Genomic DNA, 18,672 nt, shown 5'->3' with positions numbered 1-18,672 from the left:
TAATAATAATTACTCATAATTTTTATTTATTTATTTCATGAGCATGACCATGGTTAATTACTGATATATTGGTTGGTGCTGCCAGTTTACATCGTAAGAAGTTTCCTCGAAATTAGGGAAATAAGCATGGCCGTAGGAAGATCGATTTATTTTATGCTTTATTTAGATATTTATGTAGATATCCCAGTGTATATATGTCTGTCTGTATTAAAATGTTAATGGTACAGCAGCTGTTCAGGTGGACGAAATAGACTCGACAAATTTCAAAACCGATAAACCGTTACCCCCTGGCGTTCGACAGGGGTGTATCCTTTCACCATTTCTGTTTTACACCGAGCACTTAATGCGGATTGTTCTGGAGGATTGAAATAAAGGCATATCTGTCGGAGGGCGCAAAATTTGTAATCTCAGATATGCGTACGAAACTCCACTACTTGCCCAAACAAAGGAGGATATTTAAGAACTACAAACACGTTTGGAAATAACCAACCTTGAATTCGGACTGGCCATCAACAGAGTTAAAACCAAGATGATGATAGTAGACCACGTAAAAAACAATAGGATAGAATTTGAAGAAACACATTGCCAACTGTGAGGTGGTGCCAACCTACACCTATCTTGGTTCTACTATCTCCAATACCGCAGGTTGCGATCTGGAAATTCGAAGGCGATGTGCTATAACCAGTTCTGCGGTAGAGAAGCTCAATAAGATCTGGAAGGACAGAAGGATCACCAACACCACCAAGGTTCAACTTATGAGGTTCCTTGTGTTTCCAATCTTCCTCTACGGGGTTGAAACCTGGACCCTTAGACTTCAAGACCGCCGCAAAATTGATGCCTTAGAGATGTGGTGTTGGAGAGGACTCCTGAAGATCCCTTGGACGGCTTTCCGAACAAACAATTCCATCTTAAAAGAACTGTAGAAAGGCTATAGTTGACTGTGCAACTACGAATTCTGAAGGTCACATCTCCAGAAATGAAGGATCGATTGAGCGGTTGATAGTGCAGGGCAAGGTGGAGGGGAAAACAGTGAGAGGACGCTCACCCACGCGATGGACGGACCTTATCAAAACAATGACCCAGACACCTGTTGTGGAGTGCTCCCGCAATGCTGCAAACCTCTTCAAAAGTGGAGGAGCATCGCACTGCCTCCCACCCATAATTGGGGAGACCAACGGCGACTTATGTTGCGTCATCTTGGCAACCACGACCACTCTGACAAGAGTGACCGATTGAGAAGATATAAAATGTTGCAAGTTACATCGTAGTCATTTCACGGTTCCCTTGTTATCTTAGAAAGTTGGCCTAGATAAAAAAAAATAACGTTATAATAGCTAACTCTAACCTATAGAGTAATAATTGAAAAAGCATTATAAACATTTTAATATTTCCATTCAATTAACTATATTGTAAGAATACCTAATCATTCATATAAAATCATAACAATAGATGCGATTAAGGGCCAATTTAAACCATCAATGTAAATAGTAAGTAAATGAAATGTTATTATGAGCTGATCTGATGATGGTGCCGGAAGGTAAGGAAGGAAACTTTAAATAACTACTACATAAATCAAATAACATATAATACTTATATTATCTTTTAACTTAGAAAAAACCCAATCTTAATACAAAGTTCATCTTAATTGGTGGGACCGTCTCCGTGATGGTTCAATGCTAAAAATTAATACTTATACATTATAACTAAGCAAGAATTGCTAGCATATATAAATAATACATGGGTACCGTCGAAAAAAGCGCGTACATCTTCCATAAAGGCCGGCAACGCTCCTGTGATTCCTTTAGTGTTGCAAGAGGTGAGAGGTGATCACTTATCACCTCTCACCAGGTACGCTCGTTTGTCCTCCTATTCCATAAAAAAATTAAGACAAAATTGTTTTGTTTGTTAAATATAAGTAACTAAATTACATAGATACCTAATCGGGTATGAGTCGGTATTCCTTTTTTAACTCACATTATTTTTATAATTTTGTTTGGTGACCGCTATTTTGTCCAAACATAACTTGTGTTATCAATTTTTCGGAACAACAATTTCAAAAATAATTGGTAACTTTTACCTAACATAACTACTAGCAACATTACAGACACAAAGATGTACGTGTTGCTACTAATGTGACCACGCACACATAAATAAGACAAGACACTCGTTGTTTCTTTTGATTGCTCGGTGCTCCATCAGAGCTAAAGTCCTGAACGTCGTTTTAATTTGAAATAAGTTTCTTAACTCATGATTATTTTAAGTGTACTGCAAGTGAAGTAGGTTTATCGTGTTATTTCTGTCATTAATCATTTAAATATTATAAACTGTAACACGCCTTCAAAATTTGTTGTATTTTGTCTGTAGGTACCTATAGTCATTGCATACGTCTCTTTTAGTAAAATATCACTGGCATCAAATTATTATAAATTATTTACATATCTGTTCAAATAAATTTCAATGAACGTAACTGTGGTTAGATAAATTAATTCGAAGATATAAAATAAATTAAATAGTTAAATATAAGGCATGATTCTTCACAAAATATTAACGCGACGACATTTTGGTAAAATATTGTTATTGTTAATCACCATTTATGCCGGAAACTTATATCTGTATTACAAGAGTAAATTTTATGATATTAGAGCTCACAGAAAGGAAACCTTATCACATCTAAATCAACAAAATTTTAAATACATTTTGCAATGGACGAGAAGATTTACTGCACCATTTGACTTTATGGGAGAAGGCAATTCCGCGTTCATACAAAACAAGTGTAAGTTTACAAACTGTTATGTCACAGATGACACACAATACTTTCTGGACCACACAGACTTTGATGCTATCGCTTTTAACAGCAAAAATGTGATTTCCCTATGGCCTTTTCTTATGCCTCGACGTCGCACACCGAAGCAAAAGTATATATTTAGTGGATTGGAATCTTCTGACTTTTATCCAGCGTGTGATGAGAACCTCGACGGATTCTTCAATTGGACTTTTACATATAAATTAGATTCCAATATTCAATGGGGATATATAACAATATATAATTTAAATAATACAGTAGTGGGTCCAAAAATCGATATGTTATGGCCAGATAAAATGGAGCCAATAAGTGAAAAGTTAAAAACTAAATTGTCGCGTAAAACGAAGGCCGTCGCTTGGTTTGTTTCTAACTGTCATACTAAACGAAGGAGAGAGGAATTTGTGAGTGTATTTAGCGATAAGTTATCAAAATGGGGATGGACAGTTGATATCTACGGGGCGTGTGGTCCGTTAAGTTGTCCGCGAAGTGATTCTAGTTCATGTTTCAAAATGATCGAGGAGCAGTATCATTTCTATCTGTCCTTTGAGAATTCGTTCGCTGAGGATTACGTGACAGAGAAGCTATTGACGGCGCTCAACAATTACGCTGTACCTGTTGTTTTTGGAGGAGCAGACTATACAAGGTTCTTTTTTATACAATTGGAGAGGAATTATATACTGAAATTTATTTTATTCTCGTCCATTGGTTGTGGTTCAGTAGACATATGAGTTACAACAGGCTTGGCAGCTGAAGTATGATGCAAATGGTCTAGTTGACCAACTAACGTCAGGGTGTCGTATTTGCGTGACGGTGTGTGCGCGTTTCACGCGCAAGAAATTCACTCTGATAATATTTCCCTAATGCGCCAAAAGAAGTATAACTTCAAAAAAGAATAAAATTAAAAATGAATTCACTGGTCATCTCTATAACCCGGTATTTTAAATTGTGTAATCTATACCTATCGATATAGAACGATTTCTCCATATCTAAAAATTATTTTCTGTGTTTACGTGATTTTTAGTTCATTTTTAATTTATTATATTGGTGTATTAGAAAATACATATAGGCGGATTTCGCTTTGGAAAAAGCCTGGATTGCGATTTGCATGTTTTTTTTTTATGGAATAGGAGTACAAACGAGTGTACGGGTCACCTGGTGTTAAGTGATCACCGCCGCCCACATTCTCTTGCAACAACACCAGAGGAATCACAAGAGCGTTGCCGGCCTTTAAGGAAGGTGTACGCACTTTTTTTTTGAAGGTACCCATGTCGTATCGTCCCGGAAACACCGCACAAAGAAGCTTAGTAGTACGAGGAAGAAAGCTCCTTGAAAACCGCACTGTGGAGGACCGCCACACATCCAGATGGTGGGGATGATATCCTAATTTGTGGCGTGTCGTGCGAAGGTGGAATACGGCAGCAGGAATCAGGTTAAACAGCTGTTCGGAACACTCCCCGTGATAAATGCGGTAGAAGACACACAATGAAGCGCGAAGTGATCGAGCCGTTCACAGAGGGCTGGGTCCCCGACAATTCGAGGTGCTCTGCGTTGCACGCGGTCAAATGGATCGAGCAGATACTGGGGTGCGCCAGACCAGAGATGACAGCAATACTCCGTGTGTGGCCGGACCTGCGCTTTGTAGAGTGCTAGAATGTGGGCCGGCTTGAAGTATTGCCGTGCTCTATTAATGACCCCCAGCTTCTTCGAAGCCAATTTGGCTTTGCCCTCTAGATGGCCACGGAATTGGCAATCGCTCGAGATTTCGAGACCCAGTATTCCGATACTAGGCGAGGCTTTAAGGGAAGTGTTGTCGAAGAGCGGTGATACGGCAAATGGGTTTTTTTTTAGTGGTAAACGTGCAAACTTGATTCTTTTGGGGGTTAAATTGGACAAGGTTCAATTTACCCCATTCCGCGACCTTCTCGAGAGAGGACTCGATAGAAGACACATGTTTCTCCCGGCACTGGTCGACGGTTTCCCGAGAGAGACCTGCATGGCCCGTGTATACGGCATCACCAGTGCTGTCGTCTGCATAGCAATGTATGTTGGAGGTGTCCAACATATCATTGATATGCAGAAGAAACAGCGTGGGAGATAGCACACAGCCTTGGGGCACTCCAGCGTTCACGGGCCTTGGAATCGAGCAATAACCGTCGACAACGACCTGTATGCTGCGCCCAGTGAGGAAGCTGGAGGACCACTTGCATAAGCTCTCGGGAAGCCCAAATGATGGAAGTTTTGAGAGGAGCGCCTTGTGCCATACACGATCAAAGGCCTTCGCTATATCCAGACTAACTGCCAGGCCTTCCCCCATGCTTTCAATAGCCGCCGCCCATCTAGTTAGTATTACAGTTAGGTATACCAGAAGATCGCCAGTCGACCGACCATGGCGAAAGCCGTACTGCCGGTCGTTGATCAACTGGTGACCCTCAAAGTATACCGAGAGCTGGCGGCTAATTATGCTCTCTGGTGGTCTGCGACGTTGGCGTCGGATGGGCACTACACTCCTGACGTTCCGAGAGGGGCGTCGACAGAGACCTGGTAACCATCGGGATGTGTAGTCAGCAGAAGATCTAATAAGGACGGCATGTGGCTATTCACATCCGGGAGCCGCATATGCGACTCAACCAATTGGGACAGAACATACGCCAATGCAAAATTGTGCACAGATCGCCCTGCGTAGTCTGTGGTACGTGGTCCAAGCCATTCGGCATTGTGCCCGTTGAAATCACCCAAGACTACGATTTCAGCGGAGGGGATCTGTGCAAGCACGTCGTCAATTGCCGCTTGAACGCAGCCCTTGAGATGATCGGTTTCTGCGTTACCACTATGGGACCTGTAAACACACGCAGATGCGGACGCGGTCCTCTAAATCTACGCGGAGCCAGAGAGTAGACAGGTCCCTACCCTCAAAATTGCCGAGACAGCGACAGCAGATATCCTCCCTAACGTACACACATACCTCGGCATGAGGCAAAAAATTGTGCTCAATATTGTACCCGGGGTACGTTAAATATGACGTATCGCTAGGTCGAGATATCTGCGTCTCCGTAAGGAAACACAAGGGCGGCTGCGCGTCTCAAGGTGGTGGTGGACGGCGTTTAAGTTGGAATTAATTCCCCTGATGTTACAAAAGTCCGCATTAAGCGTGTAGTGGGGTGCCGTGGTGTTGCTGCCCTGTTTGTCCTGTGACATACGCTGTACTGTGCCCTGCCCAGAATACGAGGGGCAGCCCGAGCGCGAATGCTCGGGGAGGGATTCTCCGGCTCTACTAGAGCCGGTACCCTCCTGGGGTAATTTCTGTTTGAATACCGCTCTCATATTTTGTTGGGGGGAAGGGAGGGGGGGGAATGGCCTCCAGTCCTCGACACTGACCTATGCCTAACCATAGCGGCATTAAGCGGCTACTTCACGCCGGTATTCTGTGCGAGTGTGGTAAGTAAACCCGGACGAGTCTGGCCCGATTGTGCTGACGTCAAAAGACGGTAGCGTGACTCTCCCACTTTCAATAAGCCCGTAGTCGCCTCTTACGACACCCTTGGGCCTGGGACTACCTTATTCTTTTTACGCCCCGGGGAAGCACAGGGCAAATGATATTACAATATACAGGTGAATTCAATTAGTCGGGACAGTCGGATGTCATATAAGACAAAATATCAGGTAAAGGAGTCGAACATTCGTGATTCTGACGAAAGCATCAAGAAATGTGTTTTTTACTGACTGTTACAAAAAATGTTATTTATTTGACGACCTATTGTATACTAAGACATAATATAAAAGACTAAATATTGCAGTATTTATTTGGTTTTCTTAACTTATAATTGGTTCGGTAATTGTTTAAACCAAAGATTTACTTTTTTATGTACTAGCTATATTCATTTGCAGATTCCTTCCTGAAGGAAGTTACCTGAACGCCTTAGCCCTTGGGCCAGAGAAGCTTGCCGAGGAAATTAACGACATAATGGCGAACAAGACAAAGTATTACGACTTCTTCCGTTGGAGGAACCATTTTGTGTACAAATTAACAGAGAAGTTGGATGTTTGTAACTTGTGCGAGTGGTTAAATAATGACGACAAAGTTAATGAAGTGACTGTATGGAACGACTTCAGAACTTGGTGGAATGGTGCTAGATTTAAAGAAAATTGTGTATAGTATTTCAGATCATGATGACATAGGTACATTGTAATTGTCGTAGGTATTGTAAGCGTATTACCTCAGCTATGCTCTCACGTCCCTCGCGCCCGCAGGGACGTGACGGCCCGCGTGCATGTAGGATGTTATACTTTATCTCAGTATTAAGTATGGAAAAAGTTTTCTTTCGAAATTGAATATTTTATTAGTACCTGCACCGGTAAAATTTTGCAATGTTTAAAAAACTCTGTTTCAGAATAGTCACTATAATTATTAGTAACTATTTTGTTTGGTTTTGTTAAAAGTTTTAATATTCTTTTTTGCAGCTTAAAGATTTTATTCAAATAATTACTAAAACCATACTGTATATAAGATTGAGCTAGAGAATTGTATAACATTTATTTTACTTTAAAGGGAATACTAATTCTTTAAACCGTCGTATTAGCTCAAAATTGCCTAAGCTTATTGCAGACGTGTTTATTATGGTTACTTCAATTAAATTTACTATCCATATGCAAATGCCTAAATGTATACACTTCAATAGCGGCGCATTTACAAATGATGTTATTCGAGTGCAAACAACTATGGTCGTGGGCGAAAATGTCATCCATTCGACGTTTTGCAAGGTGGGGTGATATTATGATTATTAGTTTAGTTTTACCTGGGCTAATTACCGAACCTGCATCGTGACGTCACTTATTCAACGTATTAAATTCAGACTACAGGTGGTCACGAGCATTTTTAGGATCTTTATCAGTGATCGGAAAGCATGTATCATCTGCAAATTGATAACACATGGAGTACTTTCTGCATTTATGCATATCATTAACATATGAGAGAAAATGAAGAGATGCTACATGCCTACTATATGCAGTATTGATCTAAATGAAAAGGTTCTAGTATGGAGGTAATTTTCGCAACATTTTAATAAAGGTCCACGAACACTACAACTAGCAAGCTTCTCTACCAGATGTTTATGCATCAAAATCTCAAAAGCACGCGAGGAGTCAATAAATAAAGCCAGCACATGATCTTTCTTATTCAGATGATCGTTAACTTCATTTGTAAATATGTGTCTTTAGCAGCCTGAAATCCAAACTGATTTAGGTACATCACGTTCTGTTTTCTATAGAATTATGTATTTGGTCACTAATACATTTTTATACAATTTTATTAATACAAGAAAGTAAGTAGTGTGATTGGACGATAATTGCAAAAGTTACTTCGCGATCCCTTTTTATAAAGAGGACTGACACATCCAAATTTTAATTCGCCGGGATAGTCCTATTTTTACGCTCTGATTAATTAAATGAGCTATTGCTATGGATACGTCGTTCCCTAAAATTTTAATATCAGAAACTTTAATATTATCGAGTCCAGGAGCTTTATTAATATTTATTTTTTTAATTATCTTATGAACATCGAAACTAGTTACATCTTGGAAACGAATGCTAGAGTCAGTTCCTATATCAAACTTTTTACTTGGGATGCTTTAGCCACTTGTGTTTACATTACCCGAGCTATCATTATGCAGTGTATGTTAAGGGCGGAATAGAGCAGTGGGATCTTAGGCTATAAATAAAAATACATTTAAACCATAAATGTATTTAATATTCACTTATAACTAAATAAACAAACATAACCCAATCGGTTCAGAAGTTAATATTTAAACGGGCAAGGTAACAATTACTAAAGAAATTTGTGTTGTTTATATACTTACATATATATGGCTAAACACTTAATTTTTCATTTCATATTTAGGCTACGCTCTGAAAATCGTAGGAATAAATACAAAACTAAAGGTAAAAATGGAAACAATGTTCGAATTAATCAGTCATATTTTTTCATTAATATACGTCATATTAATCAATCACTGATTTACTACATATACACATCTCCACATTTATCAACGTAACACTAATTAGTAAGCCGTTAGTCGAGTTTTGCCTTGTTCGTCGAGAGTTGATAAATATTATAAGCGCCTGTCGCTTTCAAATCTGTATCACGAGCGTAGTTTATCGCAGTGCGAACTGTTTTATGGTACAGGGCGCACAGCTGTAGTCAAGCGCAAGTATGTCCACTCTACGTATTCTATTGACAAGAAAAACTCTAACCTTTATCAACTCTTGTCGAAAACAGTTTTGGTGTTTATAATATTATTCGAGTTATTAGCGACTCGTAGGAATGTTTGTAGATAAATTGGAAGCTGCCCCGTGCACACAGTTAAAATAAACTTAATGGCAGGCGATGTGCTATTGAAGTGGGAAGTTGATTGAAGTTCCTTGATTTTTACTATTTTATAATAAAAAAAAGGCTATAAACTCAAACAAAAATATTCTTAAACCAGTAGAAATATTACACACTATTATTAATGCGAAAATCTAAATTATCAATACAATAGAAATCATCCAAATTCAACAATTATTTTCCAAATTTTAATTAATATGTTTTGTAAAAATAGTTTATACAATAAAGATGTTAACGATGCTCTGATAAAGACGTGCTAGAACTAACTTAACTCTATTAGTAGATTTAAGTGTATTCTCAATTACCGGTTATCAAATCTAAAATGGTTTAAGAGCCCTAATTGAGACAAATACTATAGACTTACTACACAGCCACATTACCTGTAGACCTCGCTGGAACATAATAACCCCTCCCGTTCCCCAATAACCCCCCTCGCGCTACTACTGTTGCATCAGTACTGTTTGCAGTTTCATTACCGTTAGGTACATGTGATATTTTCGTGCTAACACTGCTTTATCTGTGAAGTTTTCATTGTTCCTTTTTGACTTTTGTTGCTAATAGTTATGTAGTTTCTGTTGTTCTGTGTCGATATAACATTATTCTGCCAGAAAAATATATACTCTTTGTCCTTAACCTAGATGCTTTCATTGATTTTTCATCATTATAATAATAATAAGATAATATTGTAATAATCAGCATCACACACAACACCTTTACATCAATCAATTTATTTTTAATCAACAGTTTATTTATTATTCATAAATATTATTAGGACATTATATAGTGATGCATGCTTTGCACACCGTAACAAAGCGACGATGTTCGACGTCATCGATGTCAAGTCCATAGATAATGTTGCCGGGTAGTAAAATATACTATATATGTTACTGTAACCGAGTTTGACAATTTATTGACAAGTAAGTACGGTGATTAATGGGTACCACAACATAGCCTCCTACTGCAATGAAGCAGTAATGTATAAACATTCCTATGTTTCCGTCTGAAGGGCGCCGTAGCTAGTGAAAGTACTGGACAAATGAGACTTAACATCTTATGTCTCAAGGTGACGAGCGCAACTGTAGTGCCGCTCATTATTTTTGGGTTTTCAAGAATCCTTAGCGGCACTGCGTTGTAATGGGCATGACGTATCAATTTCCACCAGCTGAACGTCCTGCTCGTGCCGTTCCTTTTTTTCATAAAAAAAATGAAACTGCAAACCGAACGTTCGCAACAGGACGAGGGCGAGGGGGTGAACGGGGCACAGGAGGGGGTATTACGTTCCAGCGAGGTCCAGAGATATTGCCGCCGAGTAGTAGAAAGCCATAACTCAATTTAAAAAATGAGATTATTAATTTTAGAAAGTATGGAAAAGGCTTTAAATTACAAATTAATTTGAACATTGTTTGCTTACTTTCTAATGAACATGGTTACGGCGCCGACATTCAATCGATGGAAGTTTTGAGCTATGTTCTTGTTATATCATCTGAATGAATAAAATTTCATAGTAACACTTTATAACTAGGTTATCAAAAATTGTAAAATCGACGGCTCCTAAGTATACTGAGTCAACTAACAAATTTTAAGAATTGCACTTTTTTGTGTATTAACAATAATTAGATCATTTTCTATTAACCTGTAAAAGAAAAAAGAACTTTATAAATAACCAAAAAAAAAATAGCGTATACTCGATCAAGTATAGTAATTTATTTATTTTGCACACAGTAAACTGAGTCAAGTGTTTGCTACCAATATACGCGGGACGCAAATGCGCTCATTTCGGTGCAAGTTCAAACTGGTTCAGTATACGGCGGAACAGCGGGGTGTGCGGACGTTATTGTCTGATTTTTGTTATCAAGAAATAGTTGCTTTTCTTGTGTTATTTTTATTTAAATTTAGAGTCATAATTGTATAGTAGTAAGTGGTGATGAGTACTATGTCTCGAAAAATCATTAATTTAGTGAATGAAAAATATGATAATTATGACGTTAATAAAGAAAATACTTCTGAAGCTTGTGATAATGTTCAAAATGAAGCGGAAAGAGGTAAATGGAGTTAAATTATTGTTTATTAGTGTAGAAAAATAGTTAAGTACATAATTAATTTGATTATTATTTCATTTTGAAAGTAAACCGCGTATACTGGTTGAACTGTAGATAGCTCAGTATACGTTGAACAATTTTTACAAAGCATTAACTTGACTCATTCTGCTGATTTATTTAAACAAATTGTACGATTTATCAACATAGGAACGAGAACTACATGGTTTTAGTTTTAGATTTTATGAGTTGTAGTTATTACAATGTGTAATTATGTGTGGATTTTCTTTCAGATTCTCCACTGCCTTCAAATGCGAATTTTACCCAAGAAGAATTATCAATATTAGATGATATTGATTTGGAAGATACCGATATCTTATTACAAAATCTGCCATCAAACTCTTCTATTTTTCCGAATGATATTGTAATAAAACTGGGACCTTGCTACCTACTAACTCTTCACCGTCATCAGTAATTGAAGATTCTCAACCAAACACTCCTAATCCACATATTTTTTATAAAAACTCAGAGCCTCTTGAATCGAATATCAAAGAAAAGCTTAGCACTAGTAACTATCATGAAAGATCAGGCGAGGATACTCCAATGCCATCACCTTATATTGATTTTTATCCTTCACCAATTTGTGTTTGTCTTGATAATCCTGCCGCTACGCCCGCAACTGACGTTAACGATACAGACTCTCCAGTAACTACTCCAACTTTTCAGAGACGTAAGCGAATTTTTGGAACTAAAAAAAGCAAAGGTAGAAAAAGAGAACGTTGTCTGAAGGACTGGAAGGATGAGGTAAGGAAACAAAATGTCAACAGAGGTTTACAATATATTAGTAGAAATGGAAAAGTGCATAATAAAAAACTACTGAAACCTTCATGTCCTACAACCTGTAGAAAGAAATGTTATGAAAAAATATCCGGAGAGACTAGATCAAAGATATTTAAAACGTTTTGGGATATTGGAGATCATTCCAGGCAGTCGGACTTTTTGACGAAGTATGCTACCAAAGAAATAAAGAAGAGGATAACAACAGACAAGGAGAATACTAAAAGACTGAGTACTATTTCTTATACTTTACCTATTTACGAAACAGACAACGTTGTTATAAGGAATATACCTGTATGTAAAACCATGTTTTTAAATACCTTATCTATAAGTTTCAATTTCCTTTATACAGCTTTAGAAAAACTAGAGAAAGGACAAGGAGCTGTACAGTCTGATCAGCGAGGAAAGCATGTTCACCATCAGAAAAAAATAACTGATGAAATGAAACAAAGTGTGCTTGACCATGTTGCAAGTTTTTCGCCTGTGGAATCACATTATATTCGTAAAGATTCCAACAAGAAGTATCTTGACGGGTCTCTATCGTTTCCTAAAATGTTTAGACTGTATGAAGAATGGTTTGATTCCAGTAAGTACACAAATAAAATAACTAATGAGCAGCAATATCGTTACATTATCAACAACAATATAAACATTAGTTTCCATAAGCCGAAAAAAGATGTATGTGAAGAATGTCACATATTTGAAAATAATAAACAACACACAGAACAAGAAGCAGAAAAACAGGCAGAGCACTTGAAACAAAAAGATTTAGCAAGACAGTTAAAAGCAGAAGACAAAGAATTAGCGCAACAGAATCCAGAAATACTGACAGCCGCTTACGATCTCCAAGAGTGCTTGAATGTACCCCATGGGAACGTAAGCACATTTTATTATAAACGAAAACTGACCGTTTATAATTTTACTGTTTTTGATCTAGGACATCGTCAAGGTTATTGCTTTGCCTGGCACCAACAAACTGCTAAAAGAGGAGCAAATGAAATTGCTAGCTGTGTTTTTAAATTTATTGAACAAACAGATATGGCAGGTATAAAAGATTACCGATTCTGGTCTGATAACTGCAGTGGTCAGAATCGGAACAGAATCGTTTTTTTAATGTATATGATGGCAAGTTATAAATACAAAATAAAAATTAGTCATCGTTTTCTGATTCTGACACCCAAAACGAGGCAGACAGTATGCATGCGCTTATAGAAAGACAGACGAAAGACACAATACTATATACGCCTGCCCAATGGTACATGGCGTTTCAATTTGCTAAAACCGACGATAAACCTTATAAGGTCACCGAAGTGTCTCAAGATATTGTGATGGACTTCAAAACAATGCTTACAAAGGTTAACAACCTGAATTTTGCCTGTGATGGATCTAAGATGCAATGGAATAAAGTCACTGAAATAAAAATTGAGCCAGAAAATCCTTACAAATTATGTTTCAAAACTAGTTACATGGCAGATTCTTATAACTGTATTGACTGTGCTAATAAACCTAAAGCAACACGTAATCAAACTGTCCCTAATATAGATTTTCGTGATCTTCGCCCAGCTTACAACAGGCCAATCCCAATAGATAAAAATAAACACAAAGATTTAATGGACATGTGCAACAAATTAGTGATACCTAAGGAATATCACTCGTTTTTTTCTAGTTTGATTAAGACTGACAGCAATAGAAATGAAAGCGATTCAGAATAATTAATAATTTGTCTTTTTTCTTTGTTTAGATTGTTTTTTTTTTCGTAGATAATTATTAAGTACTTAGCTAATAAGTACATTTTTTGAGACTGATTTTATTTGATACTCAGTATAAGAATAATAATAAGAATTGTGATTTTCTTTAAAAAAAAAATAAGAAAGATTTATTTTGTTTGTTTTGTTTCTAAATTATAGTGATTTCAAACAATTCATAAATAATTCTCCTATTTTACAGAAACGTGCAAGTTGTATTTTTATTACTTAAGACTAGACCAACTTAAGTTTTTGTTTCTATTGGTACCTAGTATTGTTGATTTTTTTTTTATTTTTTTGTTAATTTTATAGATATCCTAAAGTTGTGCTAATGTTACCAATACCAATTTGATTCTCTCTTTGATTAAAATATTAAACATTAAAGGCGTTTTTTATTGTTTTAACTATTTTGTACCACACTTGACTCAATTTAAGTATGGTTCACTTTTGAAATTATGTCCATGTATAGTGAGTCAACTTATTATATTTTAAGAAAATATAAATCCATGACTCACAATATAATATATGAAAAATCTAATAACTAAATAAAAATATTATTTGCCACACTTGTAAAGTAATTATTCCCCCAAACGTAGATTTAATAATACGACGTATAAAAATGTAAGTGGTACTTGATCCATTTTTAAGAAACAAATAATCGCCGTATACTAGTCTATCTACATTATCTCATAAATTAATAAAATAATATTACATTTATTATGTACAGATGAAAGGCTTTATTATATTTAATTCACTAAAATTAGTTATTTTTTCTTGGTTGTACTAACAATTTAAATATAACCATTTGATCTTCTTATCGCCTTCCTGTCAAGTTATTAGAAGTATAGTTGACTCAGTATACTTAGGAGCCGTCGAAATATGGACAAGATTAAGTTAGTTCTGATCACATCACACACCTAATCACCCCTGTATATGTAATATTATATAAAAGTTAAACTTCAAACATGAAGCGTCAAAGTTAATTATAGTTAAGTACAACCTTGCGTTAAGTTCTCCAAAAACAAATGGCACTGAAAAAAAAGTATTTGGAATTTTTATTTGTCATTTAATTCCTTATATAAGTTTAAAGTAAAAGTACTTTCTCAGAAACTACAGACTATAAACAGAAAGCGGTGATTATTCTGAAGTTACCAAATACCGAATGTCAAGCAGCATTGGAAATAAACGCGGGAAATGTTATACGTAAGAATAAAACAATCGTAAGCAAAAAAATATCTTTTTTGTAAGCATTTTGCGTATTCTTGGTTAATTCTCAGGTATAACTTATATAATATATACATAAAAATGAATTGCTGTTCGTTAGTCTCGCTAAAACTCGAGAACGGCTGAACCGATTTGGCTAATTTTGGTCTTGAATTATTTGTGGAAGTCCAGAGGTTTAAAAGGTGAATAAATAGGAAAATGCTGCTAAATTAAATAAAAACAACAAATTTGTTTTTCCTTTGATGTGTCCATACAAAATTTCTATGAGAGAATTTATTGACGCACGGTTTGACAGTTCTGCTGTGAAACAATTTCATTACGACAGCAGAGTGCATATTTTACGAAATATTTTTGATGTTATGATATATTATTGACAAATTCATATAAAAACATTATTATATTTATTATATACAGAACAACGTCTGTCGGGTCAGCTAGTATAATATATATATATATATACAATGGATAACAACAACTAAACAAGATTAAGTTAGTTCTGATCACGTTTGCACCTAATCACCCCTGTATAGGTAATATTGTATAAAAGTTAAACTTCAAACATGAAGTTAGTTAAGTATAACCTTGCGCAAAGTTCTCCAAAAACAAATGGTACTGTAAAAAATTTGTACCTTATTTGGAATTTTTATATCATTAAGTCGTAGGTCCTTTAATTCCTTATATAATAGTAATATAAAAGTACTTTCTCACAAACTACTGACTATAAACAGAAAGTGACTTAAATTCTAAAGATCTTACAAATAAACGTGGCATTAAGTTATACCTGAGAATACACCAAGAATATGCAAAATGTTGATGAAGTTTTCCGAATGTCAAACAAATAAGCGCTTGAAACTTTATACGATCGAATAATTAATGTTTATTTGTAAACATTTTGCGAACTCTTGGTTAATCTTAGGTATAACTTTATGCCAATTTTATTTGTAAGGCCGTATAAGTTCAGTTGCATTAACGTCGAACACAATACAAACATATTTTAAATTGTATAATGTACATTATGGTTTTGTTGAAGGTATATTATAAATTCAAAATACATTGAATAAAAAACACAGGGCCCCACATTATAGAATCATTAGTGAAGCTCTCCTAGGATCCGAAGGTGCTTGAAGTGGCGGATGCTCGGATTCTAAACTTTAACGGTTATATTTATTAGCCGTACACAATACTGATGATATCTGATCTCAGTCTCTCCTATTTCTTCGCTGCGCTCCAACTAGATACCGCAGGCGTAGTCGCAAAGTGCGGCAACTAATACTGCGCCCAAGTAGGCGTACTCAAGCCTGTCTCGAACAATGTGTGACGTTGCCGTGCCACATGTTCTGTTAAACTTTGCTAATAATTGAAACTAAAATGCCGGGTTGCGAAGTAAAACTTTGTAAAAATAGCACTACAAGAAACAGGAGAGACTGAGATCAGATATGATCAGTATTTTGTATTTTTATAAATTTCAATGTAAAATAACACGAAACGTATGTTACAAAATTTGAAAGATGCCAATGAATGTCAAGATGCCACGCACACAAGCATCTTTATAAATAGACTATATAAGGTTGCCGCAATGAACAAGCTATTGTTCTTAGGTTGTGCGGTATCTTGTTTGAGGGACCGGAGACCAATTCTTAATTTATGTTATTAAATTAGATCGTCTAAATAATATATAGATACGTCTAGATAGATTGTGACAGCTGCGAAAAAGTAGAAAAAAAAAATTTAGAGTCACACTAAAGTAATAAACCTGGCCTTTTTTTATTGGTTGTCTAGCAGCAAGAGGCTCTATTTAGACGTTTTAATTTATTACATATAAAGTTGACAGAATTTCCTCGCATTTATATTCCGAAGGAGTAGTAGAAAGCTGTATATTTACCCCTTTATTCATAATGGTCCGCTAACTTTAAACAGCCGCTAAAGAGTGTTTTTTCTCATTCTGACTTAGGTCAATAGAAGAAGACAGAGTGAGAATTAGCAATGCTTTAAGTTAGCAGACTATTATGAATAAGGGGGTTAAGGTTTAACAATTGATTTGAAAATTCTGATAATATACCACTTTTGGAAGCAAAAATTTCGAACAAATCCGCAATTATTATAGTGCCAAAATATAGGGAGCGCATGGAAATACCGCATCAGGTAAGATATAAAATACTCAAGTAGTATTTTACATAGGCACATAAGTGAATTTGCTAGAAACTATCATAACCATAATGTTAACACCAGGAACAAACTTAATATTATACGGCCTTAAAAATAAACTTGGTATAAAGTTATAACTGATGATAAACAAAGAAAATGCAAAATGTTTACATTACCGTTGACAACACTGTCGATACAATGATAATTGCAAATAAACGCGGGAAAAGTTATACGTCCAAACAAACCATTCGTAAGCAAAATGTCTATTTGTAAACATTTTACATATTCATGGTTTATGATTAGTTATAATTTTATGCCGATTTTATTTGTAAGGCCGATAATATATAATGACTCGGCTAAGTCGAGTTAGTAAGTCTTTTGTGGGGCGATGAATATGCTTATATGCAAAAAGATCCCAGAAAATGTGTTACGAAATTTAAAAGAATTTATAAAAAAAAACGTTTGTGGTAAAGGTTACCATAACATAAATGAGTTTCTTAATGATACCACAGATTGGGAATGGAGCGACCGCCCTCAGGCTATTAATTTAATTAGGTAAATAATAATAGGTTTTATTGTACGATATTAACATTGTAACCATATGTTTATGAAAAAAAGGCCGCTGTTTCTTGTGCCCGTTCTTGTTAGGTCCGATAAGGCGTACTTTTTCGAATGGGTGGTAGTTTTTGACATTCTATAATTTCGACTATTTTGAATAAATATATTTCAATTTATCAGACTTTACACAACTTACTAATTTACATGACAGGATTATAATTAACAAAAACAAGTATATTTAACTCTATTCCGTTATTGTTATGGTCGATATTAACTTGATAATAACGACACTCAATTTGAGTTAGTCTTGTCGACTTCTCAGAAGTCATTTCCGAATAACATTAACTCCCGTTAGTCGATTTTGAAGTCTGCAGCTGTTGATAATTCAACTTAAACTAATATAAATATAATAGTATACTGTTGTAAATGCACTATTTTATTAATAAACGCGAAGTAAATTTATTCCAAATTTAAATCTTTCGTCTTTATCTTCCTTTTGTCACTATACAATTAAGTGACAGGGAGAAATAATATTAAACTTGCGAGTAACTTTAAGCTGCGTTTATTAATAACACAGATACTATACTATGACCATAATAAATTTTGGGTAAACTTAAAAAATTATATAAATATTAACCTTCGAAAAAGAAGCGTTTAAGTATTGCAAACACCACTTGCATTGTGCTCAAAATAAATTATACCAACAAACTTTTGTACCACTTTTGGTAACGTTTTAAACTATCAAGTCGCTTCACTTTTGATACGAATGGTTTAAGGTCCTTTGTTCTTAGTCCGTGGCCCCACAACAGTGAGACGCATCAGTGTTGTGCACAGTCTTAAAGTATTTAATCAGCATTATATACAAATCGCAGACTAGATAGTATCGTCACCGCCAAAAGTAAAAAACGCAGAAATACTTTGACAACCAAATTTACATATAAAAAA

At 35.8% G+C, this 18,672-nt stretch overlaps 2 protein-coding genes across 2 annotated transcripts; both read left to right on the top strand.

The window, feature by feature from the left end:
• The first annotated feature begins 2,458 nt into the window (after positions 1-2,458).
• On the top strand, positions 2,459-7,666 carry LOC126968012 (alpha-(1,3)-fucosyltransferase C-like). The gene is made up of 2 exons (XM_050812793.1): positions 2,459-3,446; positions 6,689-7,666. The coding sequence occupies exons 1-2, from the start codon at positions 2,527-2,529 to the stop codon at positions 6,954-6,956; spliced, it is 1,188 nt and encodes a 395-aa protein (XP_050668750.1). The 5' UTR covers positions 2,459-2,526; the 3' UTR covers positions 6,957-7,666.
• Positions 7,667-11,103: 3,437 nt separating this feature from the next.
• LOC126967999 (uncharacterized) lies at positions 11,104-14,163 on the top strand. The gene is made up of 2 exons (XM_050812765.1): positions 11,104-11,224; positions 11,512-14,163. Exon 2 carries the CDS (start codon positions 11,822-11,824, stop codon positions 13,265-13,267), a length of 1,446 nt encoding a protein of 481 aa, XP_050668722.1. The 5' UTR covers positions 11,104-11,224; positions 11,512-11,821; the 3' UTR covers positions 13,268-14,163.
• The last annotated feature ends 4,509 nt before the right edge of the window (positions 14,164-18,672 follow it).

The sequence above is a fragment of the Leptidea sinapis genome, chromosome 14 (assembly GCF_905404315.1).
Source record: "Leptidea sinapis chromosome 14, ilLepSina1.1, whole genome shotgun sequence".
NCBI lineage: Eukaryota > Metazoa > Arthropoda > Insecta > Lepidoptera > Pieridae > Leptidea > Leptidea sinapis.
This window is presented reverse-complemented; position numbering and strand designations above follow the sequence as displayed.